Here is a 22,190-nt window from a genome sequence, read left to right on the forward strand (position 1 = left end):
TTTGTCATTCCCCCTCCCTACCCTCTCTGGCTTATGCCTCCTTTAGGATTTCCCTCCCCATCTTTGTTGAGTATATAAATGAATTCTTGGAGATGCTGATGCTCCAGACTCCAGAGGGCTGACCAGGAATACAGCCCCTCTGTGGGCCCAGCTGAGGACTAACACTTGGTCATCGGTTTTCACAGGCCTGGGCCTGGAAAAAGAAGTCTCTGCACTCCTGCCCTCTGCTCTTCCTCCACTCCTGGTGGAGCCTGGAGGAACTGTCACTTTTTGTGTGTGCTACAGTCGAGGAGACCAAAAAGACTTCTTTTATTTTGTGAAGAAAGTTTTATGTTTTGTTTTAAACTGCAATATACTCTTTCCCTACCCCAAAGAGACACGGTGCCTGGAGCTTGTTCTCATCTTTATGAAAAACAGTTTTTGATGTGTTGGACTTATTTGGGAAGGCTTTTTAAACAAATTATTTTCTTAAAAGAAAAGAAAAAGGTGTGGTGCTAGAACACGGATGGAGTCCTACTGCGGGCCCTACTTACTGAGTTTAGTTATGGACCTTTTGGTGGGGGTGTAAGAAAACATGCAGACTTTTAAAGTTTTGTTTTATAAAGCTCTTAGATCACACATCCCATCTCTTCTTCACATACATTTTATGCCTTCTTTCTCTCATCCAGAGTGTTCTTTTTCTCTTTTCCATACAGCAGAACCTGCCTACTTTGCCTCTTTTAAGTTTTTAGTTTTGTGAATTTCTTTTTTGAATGAAATTTCATATGGAATTTTGGGGGGCTGGGCAAGGAACAAGGTATAACACTAAGCAGGCAGTGGAAGTGGCTTTTCCTCCCTCTGACCTGCCACATCCTAGGAGGAAAGACTAGACTTTGCCCTCCGGAAGCAGAGATGTGACCTAGGCTCACTAAGGAGACAATCCCACAGCCTTAGGAAGCCATCCTTGATCCAAATTCGGATGAAGACTAGGTTTTCCCTGGCGAGTTCCAGAGGAGTGGACCTACTGACTTCTGACTAACTCTTCTCACTGCCGAGGCCAACACCACACCCTCTGAGAAAATGTCTTCCCCTGTTACAGCTTTTCAGGAATACCTGCTTTTCTGCTTCCTAGAGGATCTTTTCTGCCCTGGGTCTCAGGTCCCCTCTCTTCCCTATCTCACATCGTTGCTGTGCTCAGGGCCTTTGCATTTGTGACCTTGCTGAATCCATTTAGGTTTCTTCCCCACCACGGACAATCAGCTGCTTTACCTCTAGACCAGCGATTCTCAAAGAGGTGGTTTTGTCGCCTAGAGGCCGTTTGGCAATCTCTGGAGACATTTTTGATTGTCGCGCCTGGGGGTGGGGCTGTGTGCTACTGGCAGCTAGTGGCTGGAGACCAGGGATTCTGCTAAACACCCTGCAGGGCACAGCAGAGCCCCAACTCCCCCAGCAGAGAATTGTCTGGCTCAAAATGTCAGTAGTACCAAGGTTAGGAAACCTTCATGTAGACAGTGTCATCCCTGCCTCCTGTACCAGAGGACTTGGTAAATTCCCATCCCCACCCTGGACACACGGTGCCTTTTGACACTCAGGCAGCTAGTTGAGAGGGACAGAACTGAGGTTCTTGAATTTTCCCCAGGCTTTGACCTTTGGCACATCTGTGTACAGCAAGAGCTGTCCTTGAAAGGCTTGTGCCATGTGCACACACACATCCAGAGGGATAGAGGTGGGGACTGTTCTGTGTGTGTGTGCCGTGAAGGGGCGAGAAAGGACAAAGCTCTTTGTAACTGTCCAGAGCAACCTGCCCTAGTGTGTTTGGGCCCCTTTTCCAGGCAATCAGGACATCAGAAATAATCTTCCTGCTTGTGGAAGGACAGCAGGGAGCTGGGATAGAAAAGGGCCATAAACCCCATCTCACTATTTACAAGGTCAGGAGTCCTTCAAAAAAAGGCTATAATTTGCTCTTCAACTCCATCACCTTCTGCAAGACCTGACTGTGCACACGGAGACAGATAGGAGGAAGCCTTTGTCCATCTTCTAGGAAATAAGATCCTGCACCTGTCTCTTCCCAGTCACTCCCTTCTGCACTGAAAGGAGAGTTCTGCTCCCCTTCACTTCAAGGTCAGGTGCCTTTCCACCAATCAGACAGAAAGCCAAATGATGGAGAATGGAGAAACAGGTGTTCAGTAGGCTGGCTGTAGGGAGAGGAAGGAGACGCTGCTGGGCGGGAAGAAGCTGTATTATCAGTTGTTGTACCTAGAGCTTGGGCCTAGCTTTCCCTCCCCTCCACCCATCCCAGAGTTGAGAGTCCTAATGCTCCCTCCCCACAGAGTGTCCTTTTGTACATCCTGGGGTTAAGGGAGTAGGGGTAGGGGACAATAGGTAGGATGTGAAGTATAAAGGATAAAATTGCCACTATTCATTTTCTCACGGGTACTTCCAACCTCAGGAAGGGTTTATCTGATGTAAAACAGCCCCAAACCGAGTAACTTTGTAGAAGGTTTTGCCTGGGCAGGTATCTCTTGTTTCTGAGTCTCTACTCCTTAGTCAAGGAAAATACACCATATGTTTCTTGTCAGTGGCCTTGAAGAAAAGGAGAAAAATCTGGAATCCTGTTCATTTAATTAATAGTAGTTTAGGGGAGCCTTGCTTTGCTAGGAGGCTTAGTGAAATGAGGGCCTTTCATGTGTACAAACTGTTGATGTCACTGCTGCCCTCCTCTGCCTCCCAGAATTCCTGGTTCTGTCTACTTTCTCTGTATTTAAATGTTTAAATGGCTGTAATTTTGCTTTGTTTTGTTTTAAAATTCTGAAGTTACCTTTTGTGTGTTCTCATGTGAATCTGCTTAATGGATTTTATTAATGGGTGTTTCTGGTTTGGGAAGGTTTGGGCATGGGAAGTGACGGAGAGCCTGAAGTTATTTTTGTAATGGTTAATGGCATCGTGGAATTTTGTTTGGGCCTTTTTGGGTTACACTCATGATACTTTTTGCCTAATTGTTAGTTCATTTCTAACAGTTCATAACATGGGTGAGTGATTGGAAAAAGGAGACAAGGAATGAGGGATACTTTTTCTCCCATGAAATAGCCCCATTGGTGGCAGTGGTGGCAGAGGAATTGTAGGGGGAGCCTTCAAGCTCACAGCCTAGGGCTGGGCTCTTTAAACACTATGCTAGTGTTTTCTGAATCCTGTATTCATGGAGCCAGGTCATAACTCTCTCTGTACTTCATATCTCACCCCCACTCATTACAGATGCTCATAACATTCTTAAAATATTTTAGTACTTTGTATTTTTCTCTTTTCAGTCAAATAGAACATACTAGATCCCTTTCTCAGATGATACAATCCTTTACTAGCCTCAGAGCCTGCCCATCCCATCTCATGCGGTGTTATTACTGCTCCTCTCTCGCTCTGAGATGATACTCAGCCCCGAGGCTGATTAGAGTTTTTGGAGGAGGGTGTGGGTCGAGGTTAGGGAAGGTGTGGGAATGATGATGGGGAGAGATGTTATTTTTAAAGTGTGTTTTTAACCAAAGGATTTGAAGAGTTGTCTAGACTAGGAAGCCTGGTGACTCTGAAGAGGTAATAAATAGCCCTTGTCAGTAATAGATGGGGGTAGTAGGGGGACATGACTTGCACTCAGTGTGAGGACTGTGCTGCTCTACTGACCATCCCTGGATTGGGCCACCTCAGCCCAGTTCGTCTTCTTTCCTAACTTACTGATCAGTGAGCTCATTCAGCCCCGTCATGCCTGCCTGCATTGCTTATTCCCTGATGCTTCAGTGTCTACCGTTTGGGGACCTACATGTGGGTTGTTACTTTGCTCCACAAAGGTGAGGTGAGAGGCCTTGCTGGAATGGAATGTTGCAGGGATCCCCACAGAATCATCTTCTAGGGGAAAAAAAAAAAATCGTTGCTGTTCTCTTATGCACGTTCTCTTAGGGCAATAAACTTGGGTCAGTGATGAGATCTAAACTTGTCCTCAGGCTCTGCTAGACCAGCTTCATTCAGAGAAGAGGGTGGGTATTATGAAAGCTAGTCTGTGAGGGCTAGGTCTTAAACCTTGGGCCTTGTCACACTGGTCCTTCCTGAGTCCCTCTTAAACCAACTACTACATTTCTATGCTACCTGCATTTTAGGTCTTTCCAAGCGTTAGCAGATCCCTCATTTACTCAGCTTTTACTCCTTCCTTTCGTAGGAGGGTCTTCCTCCAACAGCTGAGATGGGCCTGAGAGCTCTATCACCCTGCTCGTCTTTGCTGAATTCTGCTGCATCTCCCTAGGGGTGGTCCCCACATGACTGTAGTAATGAGAAAGCTAGGTGCCCTCTCACCCCAGTTACCACTGCTCCTTCTCCCTGGCATGTCCACGTCTGTTTTGAATGAATCTTCATTCTCCAGGTGTGTCCCAGAACTTTCTTGTCTTTGTTAAAGACCTACCTCACAGTTTCACAATTCAACAGGGGCACCTGGTTCACTTCTTTCCTTCCTTTACTCTGTCCTTGCCTTCATGAGGGTTAGGAAGATGGGGGCTACAAAGGTCTCGTGATCAATTGCAAAATCTCTTGGTTATTTGTTTCTGGAATGTCTTCTTTGAGATTTTGACCTCCTTTATCACCCTAGAATAGTGTGAACTCTTCAGTTAGGTCTTGCTGTGGTATGCCAGGAGGATAGGCTGAGTAATGAGTGCTTAGAATATTAATTAATGCTTGGGAGCCACCCCCAGGAACACCAACATGGGAGCAGAGCTCAGAACTTGAGAGGATAAGAGTTTGCCAGTGGCTGCCATGAGCTGAGAAGTAAACATGCACCAGAGAGGGCATCTGGGATTTTTATAGGGCTGAAAGCAGAGATGCTCCTTCTCCACCTATTCCAGTTAGTTTAGAGGGTCACCAAAACAAAACTTCCAGCCTGGGGTGTGATAAGCTTTCCTAGCCTGAGTAAAGAGAAGTTCTTGCCCCATTACTGGTGTCCACATCCCCCAACACACACATTTTTTTTCGGGTGGCAAGTGCTCTCTAGCATGCACTTATCACCTTGGACAGGAAATAAGTTTAATTTATACTCAAAACACATTTTTTCTTTATCCAGAAGTTTCCAGTTTTATACTCTTGCCACGTCTGTGCCAATGCTACCCATTCTTCTGACTCTTGGTATTCACTTGGTCCTTCCCTGCAATTGGGTAGAACTTTGTCTTATTTCAACTTTTGAAATAAAACACAGAAGTCTACTTCGTGGTGTCTTATCCATGATTGGAAGCTGGGAAGGTGGTGATGAGCACATATATTTGCTATAATGGGAACATAGGTGGCAGCTTAGGAAGCCAAGGCCATGTCTCACAAGGCAGGAACTAGGGACACTTGAATCCTTTGTTGTAGCACCTCAGCCAGGAGCACCTGTTCCACCCACATAAGCACAAATTCTGCCTTGGATGCCTCTTGCACAGGAAGGGCCAAGCTTGGAGGTTCAGAGATAAACTTTGAAGTTTAGAGGCATATTTCTCCCCGGCCTGTGGTCTCCTACATCAAACCAGTCGTACTCACCCTAACACCCAGCCTTCACCTTTAGGCAAGTATGAAAACCTATGTTGAAGGAAGATAAATACAGACTCTTTTGAATCTCTATCAAATGTGGTTTTTATTCAACTGACAAGCACTTTTCTACAGCTGCACTTGTGGAACATCACATGGCAAAAACAGGAGTTTTTTTCTCTAGACTTTTTTTTCCTTTTTTTACCTTATTAAAAATGAGATTGGTCCTAAAAATATAGAAAGAAATAAATTTAAATTCACAAAAAACTGTACATTATCAAAAAGTCACTAAAACACCACATTTGGTTATATAAAAAGTCAAGTCCCTTTTGTTGTAAAAGGAACGTGGAAATTTGTTGGTGTTGATGGTGTGGTTTCTTCCTGTTACCAGACTGATAGGGGAGGGGAAACAAAGGGGTAGGGGTGGGTTTTATTTACTTTTTTAACTTGCCTTCCCTACCAAATACTCTTATTTGTCAAAAAGAGAAAATCCACCTAGCTCAAGGGGCAGTGAAGATGAGGAAAGAAAAGTGAGAAACGGCCCCTTTGGTCATGCCCTCCCCCCGCCCCCCATCAACCCTCACTTCAAATTGAGGCTAGGACTCCACCCACCCCACCTTAAGAGTGCCTGGTCCCTAGGGAAAGAGATGGAGCTGGGAGAGGAACACAGAACAGGAACAATCAAGATTTCACTCCCCCGTCCACCTAACCTCCAACAGTAGAATTAATCTGGAACATTTTATAGCAGGGTAAGACTGCCGTGGGGAAAAGAAGAGCTCCCAACTACAACAGTTCCAAATGTCTGACTAACACAAAGTTTGTTACAGCGCAGTTATTTAGATAAAATATAAATATTTATGCATAATATAAAGTCAATTCAAATATTCTTCAATCCACCTCTTATTTAAAAGCAAAAAAAAAAATCTCAAATAAAATTAAAAGTTCTGAGGTTTATCTGACAGAAAAGGCGACTTTAGAAATAGGCTATGGGGGAGAAGGGGCATAAAGGAATAAGAAAGGGGCTGCCCCGGGACCTGTACTGCCCCCTCACCCCCTTCAGTGGCTATTCAGTGCTGCCAGAAGCACAAGGAATGCTCCCCTCACCTGGCACCCCTCTCCCACCAATGGAACACTTCTTGGATGCCTCAGCGCTCTGCTTGGGCCAGCCAGCAGCCACCTCCCCAGTGCAAGTACCCGTAATCTCTGATGGGAGGGGCTCTGCTGAGCAGGAAAGCAGGGGCCAGGGGCCCATGGCTATAGCTGGGAGTTAGCAGCTTTCCTCTCACAGGTTGGGGCTTAACTTGGGCACAGTCACATGTAGGGCAGTGGTGGACCCAGAACCTCTCCTCCCTACTCTCCTGTGTTCTGGGGTCTCTGCTACTGGGGAAGGGGTCCCAGGATATGAAGTAGATAAGGGAAGGAAAGCACTACTAAACCCACAGAAGCTCATGGGATTAGGAAGAGATCCAGTTCTACTCCTCTCCCTGCAAAAGCTTAAGACTCAGAGCTACTGAAAGGAGAGGGAGTTCCTGCTGAAAGATTGCACAGTTTGAAGAGGCTGGAACAGAAATGACTGGGAGAGAGGGGAGAGACACAGCCTTGTACCCAGAAAAACTGTTCCTGTGGTTTCCCAAAGACAAAGTGATGGTGTGAAACAATGGGAAAGGTGTTTCAATGGTTGGAAACAATGGGAAACAGATACTTGGGGGAAAAACTGAATGGATGCCACCAAACAAAACAGGGGCACAATCACAGCATCCTCTCACTCACTCACTCTCTCACACACACACACACACCTCTCTCTCTCTCAGGCCAGTCGATTGCTACCTGGCCTCCATCTTGGGGGTGTGCCCAAACTCAGCAGTAGTTGTCCCTGAGGAGTTCCCAAGAAGGAGGTTTGGGTAAGAGGTGGGGAAGGAGGCTGGAAGGCCCAGGGTTCAGGGTGCCTCCCTGCCGTCTCCCCAGTTTGCTAAGTTTCAGAAAAGGCTAGAAACTCAGCATTTGAGGAGTATCCAACATTATAGAGGGACTAGCTATTGGCAGGAAGATGAGGACAGAGAGAAAGACAGGGACCTCTGAACTTCTTTTTCCTTTGAAGGGAAAAAAGATTTGGGGGAAAAGGATGGAGGAACCCGTACACAACAGTTTTACATTATTGGATGAGAGAAAATCTGAAAAGGGGGCGGGGGGGAGGGATTGAGAGAGAGAAAGTGAAAAGCAGGGGAGGGACTGAACATGGAAGCAGCATGTTCAGGGCCCGGTGTCCGGCTCGACACACTTGGGAGTTAAGTCCACTTTACTGGCCGTCACTGCGGGTCCACACACAGTACAGAGTGTTTCTTGGTTTCACACATTCACTAGAACTATTGCTATTGTTAAATAGCCCCAGAATGCTGGGGCACGAACAGGGAAGGTGAGAAAGCTGGGAGGAGGAAGTAGGGGCTTCTTTCATCCTCCTCCTCTTTTTTAATTAGGAAATAAAACAGAAAGGAAAAATTATTTTTTCTTTTTTTTTTTTTTGGCTTTCAGTCCAGAAGGACCTCATCTCTGCCCCTCTTATGTGAGGAACAAGAGGAGGAAAGGAAGAAAGGGGTGTAGGGATAAGAAGATGTAGGGCGCTGCCAAAGGTAGGGTCAAAAATCAGGGTTCTACCTCTGACTCAAGTCTGGACCCAGGGCAGCATCAGCAGGTGAGAATGGCAGGGTCTGTCTGTTTGGAGGGCAGAGAGCAATGCCACAAGGTGACTCCCCACCTCCCTTGCCTCACAGATTGGCCTGTTTTCCCTGATAAAACTCCTCCCAGCGGCTCTCGAAGAAGCGACGCATGATGTGCCCAGCCTTGCCCACTTCAGAGTCATCCTCATTGAATGTCTGGCAGTTGTCAAAGACCAGAAGTGCATCAGCCGCAAACTCCTCTGAGCTGGTGTACCTGGGCAGGGGTGGAGACAGACCTGTGAGCTGGGTACAAGTTACGGCTGTAACAGAAGAGCCGGGACAGTTACTGAAGTCTACTTACCCTCCCCGGAGCAGCCGCTCCCGCATGGTGGAAAAATCCATAGGGTTTTTGATGATGCGCCGGTACCCACTCACCAATCGTGGGTTCACAGGCTCCAGGAAAGGCCAGGCTGCATCATGGGACTCCATCTCCATCAAGATAATCCTATTAAGAAAGACAGTGATGACTGCACTCTCAGGAAGCAAACACACTGACCCCTCCCAGCCCTTTACCGTGGCAAAGATAGAGCCAGTTGTCCCCAGAATTCACTCAACTCACTCGCAAAACGTGAGATCACTGTGGTGGTTCCGCATGGAGAGCCGCCGCCGCTTTGAGGGGGACTGTCCTCCTTCTGAGCACCGAGGCACTGCCGGGCTTTCTCGGCCCCTCGACAGCAGCCGGCGCCGGCAGCTATCACCCTCTGGGAAGTTCAGCACATAACTACTTTTCCGCTTCTGGCCTCGTTTTGGGAAACCTGGCCTCTGAGTCAATTCTCCCTCTACCTGCTGAAGATAAGAAAAAGGTAAGATCAGCAACAGCTGGAGATGTACTCTGCTTGCCCTTCACTTTATTACAATCCCAACTTGTCTAAGTGTGACTGAGGCTTCAAAGTACTTTCATGCATAAGCCAGCATGTGAATTTATTCACATAACCCAATACGGCAGGTGAAAGGGACAGTATAATCATTCCCATTTTATAAGGAAAGTAAAAACAAGTAAGGTTATAGAATTTAAGTGACTTGTCCAAAGAAGGATCAGAACTCAGGTCTCCTAGCACTTAGTCTGGAGCCCTTTCCCAGGAGAGACTGAGGCATGGTAAGAATGATATTTGTAGGACTGGTGGTAAATGGGATGAGAAAGAAAATCTCTGACTTTTGCTTGGGAGTGGAATGAGAGGGAGCAGGAGCCTTACCTGGGCCAAACAGACAGCACAGAACCAGTCTCCTTCTGGGACAGCCTCCATCTTGGGCCGAAGGCAGTAAATATGGCAGCCACGGTCACACCCATCACAAAGTAGAAGAAACTCATCGTTGTCACCCTTCCGGCAGACTAGACAGGTCTGGACCAAGGTTGTGAGGAGGCAGAGTGAGCCCTCAAGCCTCTGCCTGCCACTGACCCCACCCACGCCAGCGGGCCATCTTGTCAGCTCTCCCAGGCTCTCCAGGCCTCTTACCACTTTGTTGACAGACTTCTCCCAGGCAATGGACCTCTCCAGCTGGCCCAGGCACAAGCAGACCTGGGCCGCGCTCCAGCACCGCTCTAGCGTTTGGCGCCAGGCTCTAATGCGAGGGGTGATCTCATATGATCTGGAGGGAGAAAGTGGTGATCTGGGGATGAGGAGCAGGGTCCATTAAATTTATCCCTTCTCCGCAAGACCAAGAAGGGGGGAGCCACTCACATCTCTGTAGTGGCACACTGTGGGGCACTACTGGGCGTGCCGATCAGGGCCTTCTCCAGCACAACCTCATGAGCTGGCCATAGGGGCTCCCGCAGGTACCGCCGCTCCACATTCTGCTCCAGGGCAGCAAGTCGCATCACTGCCAGGTCCAGGGGGTTGGTAGTTTTACGCTGGGGTGCCAGTCCTTCCTTGCCTCGACCCCGCCAGGTGATATCCTCCTGGGAGTCAGGTAGATGCTCACAGTAGGCCAAGTCTTCACGAGTAGAGTCTGGGCTGGGACGTGTCCAGCCCTGCAGGTGGGAGAGAGGAATAAAACTCATTATAAAGAAAGAACATTAAGCATAGAAAATGATGTGAACCATTTAGGGTCATGGGAGGTCACTTGTGAAGTGGGAACCCCAAGTTTTCCCTAACAGGGTACAGGAGATTAACACCCTCTCGTCAACAACCCCCTACCCAGTGCCAGCCCAAGTGTACCCGAATCTGCAGATCAGACAGGATAACCCGCTCTTCCAGCTCCTCTACCCACTGAAGCACGGCCAAGTCTGTCTCATATGTCTTCTCTTTGGGGGACCAGCTCATGATCCCTTCTTGAAAGGCAAGTAGCTGACTAGGCTCAAAGATAGGGTCTGAGAAGACAGAAGGCAGAGGGAAAAGCCCATCAGGCTATTTCGTTGTCCACAGCAGCAGCTCAACGTTTACCTGGGCTCTGCAGCTCAGGCTGGTTACGCATCTACCTTACCAGTTGAGGGCCGTAGGCAGACTTCCTGTAAGAAGTCCCTGTGCTTGTTTAGGTGTTTGTGAAGTGCCTTCTCTCGGATGCCTCGGGGGTGCAGGGCCTTGAGCATGGCATCCAACGTCTCAGGATCTCGGATCCACCACCAGCCCGAGCGCATCTCTGTGAAGACAGTTTATGTGTGTGGGGTGGGGAGTGGGAACCAGCTGTGAATCACATGGTCCACATCTGATGCCACTCCTACCTATATCTCACCCCATTCCACCCCAAAGTCACTCACCAGGGGGGACGGGCTGGGCTGTCAGCTGCGTTAGGTAACGCTGCTCCATCTGTTTGAAGAACTTACTGGGAGGTCTCCCTCTCCGTTTTGGCTGTCCCATCCCTGTGGGGCTCTGTGGTGTTTCTCTAGGGTCTCCTCCTCGCCTTTTAGGAGCCACGCCCAGCAAGGGGGTGGAAGAGAGCTGCACTGGAGAATAGGGGTTGGCAGCACTGGGTCTACTCACCTGTGAATGATGAAACATAAGGTGATGAGGGTGTTTTCATGTTGACAGGACCCCAGTAGCCCCATCCCTTCCCCCCAACTTAAGCAACAGCCCACAGCCAGGCAACAGGGCCTGTGGCAAGATGAAGATAAGTGCATACCACTAATTCTGGCTACTTACTGGCTTGGAGGAGGCAGGTAGCTGAGGGGAAGGAGTGGGCTGGTCCTCAGAAACTGCAGGGGGTGGTGTAGGGGCAGCACTGCAGGGCATCTGGGCTGAGAAGTTAAACCAGGGAGCTTGAGAATCGGGGCTGGCTTCTCTCTCGTCAGGTTCTGGCTCCTCCGGGGGCCGTGATGGCATTGGGTCCAGTTTTCCGGGGCTGCTATCAGGTGTGAGGACTGAGCTACTGAGCAGGGAGCCATGGCTCTGAGTCTGGCTCAGCCAAGACAGGAAGGCTGACTGGCTGAGGTCGTGCTGGCTCTGACCCAGAGACAAAGGGGAGCCCTCTGGCTCTAGGAACCCATTATGGGAGTGAGGATGGGACTGAAGCTGGGGCTGGGGCTGGGCATGAGCCTGAAGCTGAGGATGGGGCTGAGTCTCGGGCTGAAGCTGGACCTGCAGCTGTTCTGAACCTTGACTCTTGACAGGAGATTTCAAGTGCCTAGGTTGCACAGACCCAGGCTTAGTTTTCCGAGGTCGGCCTCGGGCCCGGGCAGGAGAACTGGCAGAGGTGCTGGAGCCAGCTAACTCCCTCTTCAGAGAGAAGGAGGCTGGGCTGGGTGTTGAATGGGTTGCCACTTTTAAGGAGTCAGTTTCCTGCTTTATCACATCCTCAGGAACTGTAAAGAAAAATGAAGAGCATAACACATACACAGATATAAGGGGAAAGAAAGAGGGTGTACAAACTCAGGACATATACTTTCTTTTTCTCTTGGACTTCATACCCCCCTTTTGGAGACTGCACTGGGAAAAGCTTATATGCCAATGAGCACAGTATCTGGAAAAGAAACACTATGCTCCCAAGTAATCATCATCAGCATAATCATAAGCTAACATTTATTGAGAACCAGCTATAAGTTAAGCATTATTCTAAGAGCATTAACTCATTTTAATCCTCTCAATAGCCCTATGACGTATACATTCTATTATTAACTCCATTTTACAAATGAAAAAACTAAAGCATACAGCTGGTAAGTGGCAGAGCAGGTAGGTAGGCAGTCCTACTCCAGAGCCTGTGCTCTTAACCACACTGTGCTATACTGATTCTCATACAATGAAAGAAGCCCAAGACAACTAGGTAGAGGAAAAGGAATCGTTTAACTTTTGTTAGACAGGACTCAATTCAGGGTCCTACAACACACCTACCTAAGCTCCCCTCTGTTCCTTCCACAAAGATACCAGTCAAATAGGGCAACACCCAGTAGTTGCGTCTGTAGCGGTCCTGACCCAAGGAGACTGCCCGAAGCATCTGGGATGAGTGAAGCAGCTTTTTGCGAAAGAAGAGCTGACGCTGGGTAGGCAGTGGAAAAGGAAGATGAATGAAAAACACACTTCCAGGGACTGGAAGTCCAGCTTCAGTCCCAGTGGTGACTTCATCCAGTATATGGGAGAAGGGCAATGGCTCTCAGCTTCCCTATAAAATTGATACCATCTGGGCCCTACTCATAAGGAATCAATTCTCACCCAGCCCCTATCTCCAGCTCCTGGGAGGTTAGAAGCACAATACCTTGCTGAGTTTTTCTATCTGGCGCTCTAGCTCTGGGATGCTAGATGCTATGACATCAACCTGGAGAAGAAACAAGTAGACACCAAGAGAAAGGGAATCATCAGATTCAAGAAAAAGAAATAATCTGTTTTCCAACTCCCACTTTCCTTGGTCTGGGCTAGTACCTCTCCATCTCTTCGACCCCTACGGCCATGGACAGCAGCTGTAGTCTCCTCCTCTTCTTCCTCTTCCATGCCACTGGTCTCCTCCATGATCCGAGAACTGCGCCTCCGCCCCAGGCCTTCCTCCGGCCCCTGCAGCTCTACCTCAGGTCGCCCAGTTCGCTTGGCCAAAGCAGTTTTCAATCTTGACGTAGACAGATTAAGGGAAACCGTGGTGAGGAACATGATACCACCACAAAAGGAACACCGTGAATCTAAGCAATCCCAGGCCCTGGGGTAAGGTCCCAACCCCAGAGGAGGGGCTGAGGACACTGAGTTCCAAGCAAAAGTCCTGGCTACGCTTCACTCTTTCCCCCTTCTCTCCTCTGTCCTGTCCATACCTCCGGAGCCGGCCTTCAACAATCCACTTGTTTTTCCTGTAGCTGGACATACTCTCCAGAGTCTTGTCAATCTCACTGCAGGGGAACAGGGAATGGGATTTTGAGGGAGAAGTGGCAGCACATACACAAAAGAAGGGAGGCTCAAGGGTAAAGGGAGTTTCATCCTAGAGCCTAGATTGGATGAACGGCAGAGGAAGGCTTGGATTCTCCCAGGGAAGAAAATTAGATTCAGTCCTAAGTCACACCAGCATGTCCAGAGCATGGCAGTGGACACACATCGCCGAGGATTTCTAAATGGCTAACCCCCTCCCCCATCCCATTCTGACCAAGGCACACAATAACCATCCCCACCCCTGCCCCTCACTTGATGATGAGGGTGGAGCCATTGAGCTCATGCACAAGGAAGGCCAGGACAGCAGCCTTCTGCTGGGGCGGCTGGGCTTGAAAAGGCTGGGTGCGCAGGCTGTCGCAGAGGGCTGGCTCCACTCCATACGCCATGAGGAAGCAGCGCAGGATCTCAGACACATTGTCTCTTGTTAGTGGGATCTCGGACACCTTCTCCCCCAAGATCTTTAAGGACTGTTTGGAGGAGAGCATGATAGGAGTTAAGAGAGATAGAGGAACAACTCAAGTTGGGTGAATCTGGAGCAGGAAAATACAATAGAACTACGGGGTTAAGATAGGAAAAGAAGAAAAGAATGAAAGTTGATAGGACAGATGAGAGAAGGAAAAGGACAGGTGCAAAAGAAAAGGAGCAAATTAAAGGAAAATGAACAAAGTAAGCAGAGGGAGGTCAGAAAGAAAAAGAAATAGAAGAGAAAAAAATATATGGAAAACAGAAACAGGAAGAAACTACAGATCTGCCTCCACTTGTCCCTGGAGAGAATGACAAGAGTCAGGACCTAAAACCTTAAAGCAGTGAGTAGAAGTAACCTAGGAGAAGATGCAATAAATTACCAGAAGGGCTAGCATGTAGTATATAGATCTTCCTCAACTTATGATGAGGTAATGTCCCAATAAACCTATCGTAAATTGAAAATATTGTAAGTTGAAAATGCATTTAGGGCTTCCCTGGTGGCGCAGTGGTTGAGAGTCTGCCTGCCGATGCAGGGGACACGGGTTCGTGCCCTGGTCCGGGAAGATCCCACATGCCGCGGAGCGGCTGGGCCCGTGAGCCATGGCCGCTGAGCCTGCGCGTCCGGAGCCTGTGCTCCACAATGGGAGAGGCCACAACAGTGAGAGGCCCACGTACCAAAAAAAAAAAAAAAAAAAATGCATTTAATACACCTAATCTACAGAACATGATAGCTTAGCCAACCCTACCTTAAACATGCGCAGAACATTTAAATTAGCCTAGAGTTGGGCAAAATCATCTAACGCAAAGCCATTTTATAATAAAATGTTGACTATCTCGTGTAATCTAATGAATACTGTACTGAAAGTGAGAAATAGAATGGCTGCATGGGTATAAAATGGTTGTAAGTGTATCAGTGAACACATGGCTGACTGGGAGGTGTGCCTTGCTGCCGCTGCCCAGCATCATGAGAGAGTATCGTACTGTGTTTCTCTAGCCCAGGAAAAGATCAAAATCAAAATGTGAAGTACAGTTTCCACTGAATGCGTAACACTTCTGAACCACTGTAAAGTCGAAAAATCGTAAGTCAAACCACTGTAAATTGGGGACCATTTGCATATCTCCCTTCACTTGTCCTGATCACTTTGGGAAGGGACTTTCATGTGTTTAACTTAAACAGAAAGCAAAACTGAGAAAAGCACGGATTCCAGGCCCTCTGAACCTGCCCAGGAAAGGACCTCACCTGACAGTAGGAAGGCAAGCCAGGATCATAGAGCGCAGCTTTCAGGAGCCGCACCAGCAGATCTTGCACCTCGCCCAAGCTGTCGCCTTGACACAGGAGTCCCTCCTGCAGGACCCCCAGGCTAGGTACATCTTTGGCAGGGTCAAAGCCCAGCACCTTGCCGAAGCTGTGCAGGAACTCCACAATGGTCAAGCAGTCTGAGAAGGCCCCACTAGGCAGGATCAGACCAGGGATGCGTGAGAAGTCAGGCAGGGGCTGTAGAGAGAAAAAGAGGTAGGGTGTTCTGTCAAACATATGGGAAGGCAACAGTCTGGATATCTAGGAGGCTCTTCCTTTCACAGAAGTGTCTTCATGGATGGCCCCTCCAGGACCTGTTACTCTCCCCTCACTACCTGGTGGTCAGTCAGACACATGTCCTCTGTGGGCTTCTTCATCTCCTCCAAGATCATCTGCTGCCTCTGTCGCTCCTCAAAGCGCCTCTGTGTGGCCAGCGCTTTATCTGCTTTACAGGCTGGCTTGGCTTTGGCCACCTCCTCCTTTTCCTTCATTTTTACCTTCTCCTTCTTCTCCCTCTTGACTTTTTCCTTCAGTTTTTCCTGCTTTGTTTTTACTTTCTCCTTCTCAGCCTAGCCACCCAAGGGAGACAGGAATCAAGAGTGCCATAAAGATTCAAGTCACCACCCTTTCCAGGTCCCCGTCCTCCCCACCTTACACCCAAAAACATGACTATAAAACGACACCAACTCACACGTCTTGCAAAATCAGTTTGGTGACTTCAAAGTTATGCTTGTGGTACATGCACCTACCTTCGATTTCTTCTTGGCTTCCTTCTGCTTTAAGCTCTTGGTCTCTTGTTTCCTCTTGCTCTTGGCCTGTAAACCATAAGGGAAGTCATTTCTCCTCAAACTCTGAAAGCATCACTGCTTTGACTAGCATTCAAAAACAGACAAGGGTACTGGGGAAGAGAGGTGAGACATGGGATGAAAGGTTGGCAATGGATCAATTCTCTCACCCTGGAGATGCTCACATTATTCCTGAATAAGCCCAATTCTCTAAATGGCGAGTGGCAGACGTGGGAGAAGGAAGAGAAAACAGAGCAGCTGTAGGAAAAGTTAACCTACTGTGTGATCTCTCTGATGTCCCTCACCTGCCCTTGGTTAGTAGTCTGACACTCTCCCCGTTGTACCTTCTGCTTCATCTTCTTCTTGATTTTACTCATCTTTGCTTTATCTTCCTCATTCAGTGTTTCTGTGAGGGCAGAAAGGAAAATGAAGAGGCAGGCAGGCCAATCTCCAGCACCCAGAGCAGCACACGCCTGTCACAAAGCTGGCCTCCGAAGCAGCTCCCTGAAGAATCCAGAAGTTTGTGGGGTTGTTTTTAAGTATACATAAAATGTTGTTGGAGGAAAAATGTAGGAGAGGCACCTGCTACAGAGGTGGCACAAAGAACTCCAATGGTATCTCCTGCCCAGAAGCACCAGCCCTAGACTGCTTTAGAAGGGGTCCTAGAGGCCAAAACAGCAAAGTAGCCTTATAGCCTGTCTCTCCTCCAGGCTATCTGACAGATTGATTTTAGAACAAAGAAAGGAAACAGAAAAACTGCCAGGGAAAGCAGGTGGTCTTGAGTGGGAAGCACCAATTAAGCAAGAATGTGCCAGAAAGAAAGGGCCCAGATAATGGACACTTTAGCAGAATCATATCAAACTGACATAGCTATTGCTTACGCTCAGCTCTTATGTCTTGCTCTACTAAAAGGTCTGAATTTCTTCCCTTTTGGAAGACAATATTGAAGTGTGATTCTGCAAACAATAGTGTTTCAGAATTGGTGTTTTTGATATGACAGTACCTATCCTATTCTGGCATATAAACACTACCACCACCACATCTGTACAGCAACCCTCTAAGTTAGACAGGTATTACCTGCAGATGAACCACTATAGGCTTTTATTAAAATATAAGTGACTTGCTCCAGGTCATACAGTCAGAATCTGCCAGAGCTGGAACTCTGAATAGGAGACCGATGACTCCAAATTATTTCAAATTTATACTATATCAGGGCAAGTGCAATATTTACTGAAAAATTAGACATTTCCAATCTGTCCATCCCACTAAAACAGTGCCAATTATCTTTTGGATTCAGATGTGAATTCTGAACCTCCATGATGGTGGCAATGAGTAAGGTAAGAGTATATGTACGAGACAGCCAAAACCAGTAAGATAAGTAAGAAGCTGAAAGATGGAAAGAAAGGACATGAAAGCCCTCTCCTCTCATAACTATTTTTGGGAACCACCCAGGCTCCACTAGTAAGAGAGTAACTCAGGAAAGAAACTTATTGTAAAAGAAGTACCACAAAAGTGCTGGGACCCTGATGCTGCTTTCCAGAGAGGGGAAGGTGATTCAGATTCATTTCTTCCAGATGTCAGTCACACTCCTGGGAAACCCAGGCATTAGCAATTCATCAACATTTCAGATACCTCAGAGAGTGAGCAGAATCCCCAATCGTACCTTGGGCCTCCAGTTTCTTTAGGAGGCGGTTGTCTGTCTTATTCAACAGCTCAGTGATTTTGACCTTGGGTGGCCGACCTCGGCCCCGTTTCACCTTGGGGACATCCTTGGTCTTGGCCTTCTCAGTGTTTCGAGGTCGGCCCCGTTTCCCAGTAATTGCCTGAATCCTGGATGGGATCTCCTCTGCTGAGAGCTGTACCCACTGCAAGCCCTGAGGTAATAAGGAAGACTCTGTTACAATGGGAGGGAGTCTGTGCAAGCCACCAGGCCCTCTGAACCATTCAATGCCCAAGAATCTCCAAACCCCATGAGAGGAAGCTGCAGCTTGTCCATCAACCCTTTCTCAGACACAAAAGCATATTTAACCCTTGGGTGTGCACCTCTGGTGTGTCTCTCTCTTCAAAGAAATCACCAACAGGCATACGGGGACTGAAGCTGAAGTGCTCACGGCGGACGTTGTGTACCACATTGCGGCTCAGGTACTATGAGGAGGAGGTAGAGTGGCATCAGTGAAGTTACAGCCCTACCACACCTTTGGCCAGCAATAGCACAAGCAGAACAAGCCCCAGAGCAGACAATGCCAGCTTGTTGCCACTGGGCCCCAAAAACGGAGTCTGTGCTTTCCTAAAAAAGTCCATGAAAGCTACATTACCTTGATCACTTCTGGGAACTGTTTCATCCTCTTCCCACAGGGGCCATAATACCAGGTCTCCCCCTGCCATCGGTGGCTGCCCTTCTTGATGCGCACCTCTCTCCGCCACCTGCCAGAGAAGCACACGGGCCCTGCCGCCAGGTCACACCCCTACCCACTCTCAAGCCACCCAGAAGCCAAGCCCAGTGAGCAGATGGCCCGCCCCGCACCTGTCTCACTAGAACTGCATGTAGATGCAGAGGTTCCTGAGATACAAGCTTGGCCAGAAGGCAGGCCTGGGCCACAAGCCCCTCAGCACCACAGGGGAAAGCAACACACCAAACTGCACAAGCCCAGAAAGACCTCCACCCCTCCCTTCACAAAGTCAGTGAGATGAGCAGCCAGAAACCCCCTCCCTAATGCCATTCAGGGCAAATTACTGGGTTTCCACTAAAGAGGATAAAAGACCTAAGAGAATAAAGGCAGAAGAGACAGAGGGTGGGGAGGCAAGCAGAAGAGTAAACTCACTGCTGACTCCATGAAATGACTCTGGAGAGGCCAGGGTTTAGTGAGGAACTCTGTGTTCTGAGCAACAGATTATTCTAAGACTAAGCCTTATCTTTCTCTCAAAACTTAAAGCAGAACTCAGACTTGGTGATCACAAGTAGCCTACAGGGGCGGAGGTGGGGAAGGTCAGGAAGGCAGTTATTCCTATAAAGCCCTTGGTGTGCTGGCTTGTTCATTCTGGTCTCATACTGTTCCTGCCCTTAAAGTGCATTAAAAAAAAAAAAAAAATCCCAATTCATGGGGACTAAGACACTCCCCATTCACTGCTATTCCTTCTCTAAGCATACAGGACAAGGTAACTCATTTGGACATCTGAACCCTAGACCCACCAGCTGAATTTGGAAAAGATAACAGCAGTAGCCCCTTGAGGAAAAAACTGAGTGGTCACAAAATGAGGAAAGAATGGGTGAGGGGAGGAAGACCGTGAGAGAGGAAGAAAGGTAGCCTAAGAATCTCATGCCCAGAAACATTATCACTGCAGGTAACTATCCTTTAACCCATTCTTGTCTAGCCCATTTCTCCCCATCTCAGATGAGAGAAGCTCCCTTCCCTTTTTCCTAGAGTCATTCATTAAATGTGTCAAAGGTCGATGCATGTAGCAAACTAGAGCATTTACCCATGTTGGAGGGGAAGACGGACTTCTTCTGGGGTAGCAATACGTCTCCTCAGGACATCACCTTGGGGAAGAAAACGGGGGATACCCAAGTTAAGAGTTCAAGCAAAATACTGAGACGACAGGCCAGTGAGGAAGGGCTAAATGCCACATGAGACAGAAACTTTTCCTGGAACCAGCTAGGGGTGGAATAGAATCTAGACACTCACCACTACCAGAGGGAGTGACTCCTTCTCCAGTGATCTCTTCCAGGTCAGCAGTTGTCTCAAGGAAGCTGCTGACATTCTTATCTGCTGGGGAGGCTGCTGGGAAGACAGCTGCTGGGGAAGGTGCGGGGGAGGCTTTTGGGGAGGTCACTGGGGAGGCCGTCAAGGAGACTTCTGAGGAGACGGGTGGGAGGGCTGCTGAGGAAGTTGGAGAGACTGTTGGGAAGGCTGCCGGGGAGATGGCTGGGGAAATTTCTGGGGAGGCTGCTGGAGAGACTTCTGGAGAGATTTCCGGGGAGGCTGCTGGAGAAACCGCCAGGGAGACTGCTGGCGAGGCTGTTGGTGAGACCGCTGGCGAGGCTGCTGTACGGAGCTGAAGAGTGGATGACTGGTCAGGGGCTGGCTGGGTCAGAGATGGTGGGAAGTCTGAAGCCTGAGTCTCCATCTCTTCCTGTTCTGCATCACTGCCATTATTCAGGTCAAAGCTAGTATCTAGAATCCAAAGGGACAGGACGGCTAAAGGAAGAACGATCATATAAAACAAGAGAATCTACTCAGACAAACCTGGACGAAGCTAAACAAGGTTACTTCAAGGGCTTTCCCCTAGGGTTGGAAAAAGAGAAATGGCCTCTGGCTCTCTTCCCCTACCATTCATGAAGGTTAAAGGGCAAAACTGCTGCTGCTGTCACTGTGTGAAGAAATACCTTTCACCTGGAGCCAGTAAAGGCCTCTGGCCTCCTGTTCCCCACAAACTCCAAGTCTCACCCCACAAGTTCTTTTGGGCACAGGGCAGAAGTCAGAGTGCCTTTTTTAGTCCCACCATACACTGTTCCATGGCCTCCTCAGCTCCCAGGAAGGTGTTCTCACAGATTTCCCACCCCTAAGGCCTGTTCTCTCACCTTTGCCCAGGTCAAGGACTTTCTCTGTCCTAGCTCTCCTCACTTACCTTGCAGAACAGACTCCCCAAGGACAGGGGGAGAGGTGGGGCTGGCAAATATAGAGGCTGAAGTTTGACTGTCATCTGCCAGGAGACTGAAGGCAGTGGCATTATTGAGGGAAGGACAATCGAGGGCAGAGATCACAGGGCTGTCCTCAAGAGGCAGCTTGTCCTCTGCACCCATCAGCTCCGTGTCATCTATACCATAGAGTCCTCCAGTCACTGGCTCTTCAGGGGTGGAAAAATCAGAAAGCAAGAGTTAAGAAATACTAGTCTGAATATATCCAGTTTTAGTTCCTATAGTGTGAAGCTTCCTTCTAATATTAGGGAAAGGCAAGGCAATGGTTTCTACCCACAGACCAACACAAAATTCTAGCATCTATCATAAAATAGGCCTTTCTTATATTTCAGTGGGGTAAAAGGTAATCGTTCAATGGCAAGTTAGTGAGAACCCAAATAGCCCATCTGTGTGGTAATAAGTCCCTATCCAGGGCTCTTGGCCAAAACGAACACTGGGAGAGAACCTGGGAAATGAACCAATTCAGCTCAGAGTGCAGTTGGCCCAGTCAGGCCTGTGGCATGAAACTGTGGTCTGCCACAGGATCATCTAGAGACCCCAGTGTCCCAGATTCCCAAATACTTTCCCTGGCTTACTATCTCTTCCAGGTGGTATAAAGTGGCTACCCTCTGCATGGATACGTTGAAGGGAGCTAATCTCCAAGCCTACCCGGTGCCAAAGTGTTGAAGGGCTCCAGAGAGACTTCACTGAGGATTGGAGTGTCTTCCAGTTGATCAGGAAGATGTGAAGGATCATCTAAGCAGCTCACTGTGGGATCAGGGACCAAGACTGAGACCTCTTGGTGTAATGATTCCACAGAAGGGACAGAGCCGTTGTAACCACACATCTTTAGTTCTAGGAAATCCCAGGAGAGGGCAAAAGTCAAAATCAGTGCCGTCAACGGGTTCAGTTAGCTATTAGTAGGCAATCTTTGCTAGAGGGATGGATGTTCATTCTTTCAACATTTATGGGTCCCAGTTCTATGTTGGGTACCGATCATACCGAGAACTTTTGAGTATGCAAAGATGTGCGAGGAAGATCCTGCAGCAGGTAAAGAGGGGAAAGAAGAGTGGGGTCTGAGACAAGAACCCCATCATGTTCTCAACTGTTTCCCCCATCCAGTTAAACAGAGAAAACATCCTGTGATTTCACAGGGTGGTCACCTTTATACTTGGAATCAATAGCAAACTAAGCATTTATCTATTCTGAGGGGGAAGGTGAGAGGGACTGCACATGTACCTATGCTAACAACAACAAAAAAGAAAGGAAACTGTGAGTAGACAAGCAATGGTGTGCTCTGCCTGTTCCTTCCCTCCTGCACGTGCCAATCACTACTTAGGGCTCAGCCCACTTTAGCAGCCAGTCTGGCCCTGCCACAGTCAAATCAAATTGGCCTCTTTGCCTCCTGCTGATGCCCCAACCCCTTCCTATAACTTAGAAGAAGGCTTTCTTGATGCAGGGTGTCTGTTG

The 22,190-nt window shown here is 48.3% G+C and overlaps 2 protein-coding genes across 14 annotated transcripts in view; one reads left to right on the top strand and one right to left on the bottom strand.

Annotated features, from left to right (window-relative positions):
• Positions 1 to 373, top strand: part of RBMS2 (RNA binding motif single stranded interacting protein 2) — a 104,190-nt gene extending 103,817 nt beyond the window's left edge. For all 5 annotated transcript variants that reach the window (XM_049694483.1, XM_033436015.2, XM_049694484.1 and 2 more), the window contains one exon: positions 47 to 373. The gene's annotated coding sequence lies outside the window, so the exon portion shown is untranslated. The remainder of the gene's footprint in view (positions 1 to 46) is intronic.
• A 5,215-nt stretch (positions 374 to 5,588) lies between these two features.
• The window catches only part of BAZ2A (bromodomain adjacent to zinc finger domain 2A), a 34,240-nt gene continuing 17,638 nt past the window's right edge, over positions 5,589 to 22,190 (bottom strand). For 7 of the 9 annotated variants that reach the window (XM_049694467.1, XM_033436003.2, XM_033436002.2 and 4 more), the window contains 26 exons: positions 21,390 to 21,575; positions 20,672 to 20,890; positions 19,729 to 20,217; positions 19,523 to 19,583; positions 18,361 to 18,469; positions 18,089 to 18,190; positions 17,709 to 17,919; positions 16,351 to 16,451; positions 16,010 to 16,075; positions 15,596 to 15,829; positions 15,204 to 15,458; positions 13,751 to 13,965; positions 13,387 to 13,461; positions 13,010 to 13,190; positions 12,846 to 12,905; positions 12,485 to 12,629; positions 11,300 to 11,958; positions 10,918 to 11,140; positions 10,644 to 10,799; positions 10,379 to 10,530; positions 9,902 to 10,191; positions 9,677 to 9,809; positions 9,416 to 9,562; positions 8,782 to 9,008; positions 8,524 to 8,667; positions 5,589 to 8,436 (listed from right to left, as the gene is read on the bottom strand). In XM_049694467.1, the coding sequence (XP_049550424.1) occupies positions 8,271 to 8,436; positions 8,524 to 8,667; positions 8,782 to 9,008; positions 9,416 to 9,562; positions 9,677 to 9,809; positions 9,902 to 10,191; positions 10,379 to 10,530; positions 10,644 to 10,799; positions 10,918 to 11,140; positions 11,300 to 11,958; positions 12,485 to 12,629; positions 12,846 to 12,905; positions 13,010 to 13,190; positions 13,387 to 13,461; positions 13,751 to 13,965; positions 15,204 to 15,458; positions 15,596 to 15,829; positions 16,010 to 16,075; positions 16,351 to 16,451; positions 17,709 to 17,919; positions 18,089 to 18,190; positions 18,361 to 18,469; positions 19,523 to 19,583; positions 19,729 to 20,217; positions 20,672 to 20,890; positions 21,390 to 21,575 (5,006 nt within the window). In that variant the 3' untranslated portion in view covers positions 5,589 to 8,270. The remainder of the gene's footprint in view (positions 8,437 to 8,523; positions 8,668 to 8,781; positions 9,009 to 9,415; positions 9,563 to 9,676; positions 9,810 to 9,901; positions 10,192 to 10,378; positions 10,531 to 10,643; positions 10,800 to 10,917; positions 11,141 to 11,299; positions 11,959 to 12,484; positions 12,630 to 12,845; positions 12,906 to 13,009; positions 13,191 to 13,386; positions 13,462 to 13,750; positions 13,966 to 15,203; positions 15,459 to 15,595; positions 15,830 to 16,009; positions 16,076 to 16,350; positions 16,452 to 17,708; positions 17,920 to 18,088; positions 18,191 to 18,360; positions 18,470 to 19,522; positions 19,584 to 19,728; positions 20,218 to 20,671; positions 20,891 to 21,389; positions 21,576 to 22,190) is intronic. The other 2 variants (XM_049694470.1, XM_049694468.1) reach the window with 1 other exon arrangement.

This window comes from Orcinus orca, chromosome 11 (assembly GCF_937001465.1).
Source record: "Orcinus orca chromosome 11, mOrcOrc1.1, whole genome shotgun sequence".
Classification (NCBI taxonomy): Eukaryota; Metazoa; Chordata; class Mammalia; order Artiodactyla; family Delphinidae; genus Orcinus; species Orcinus orca.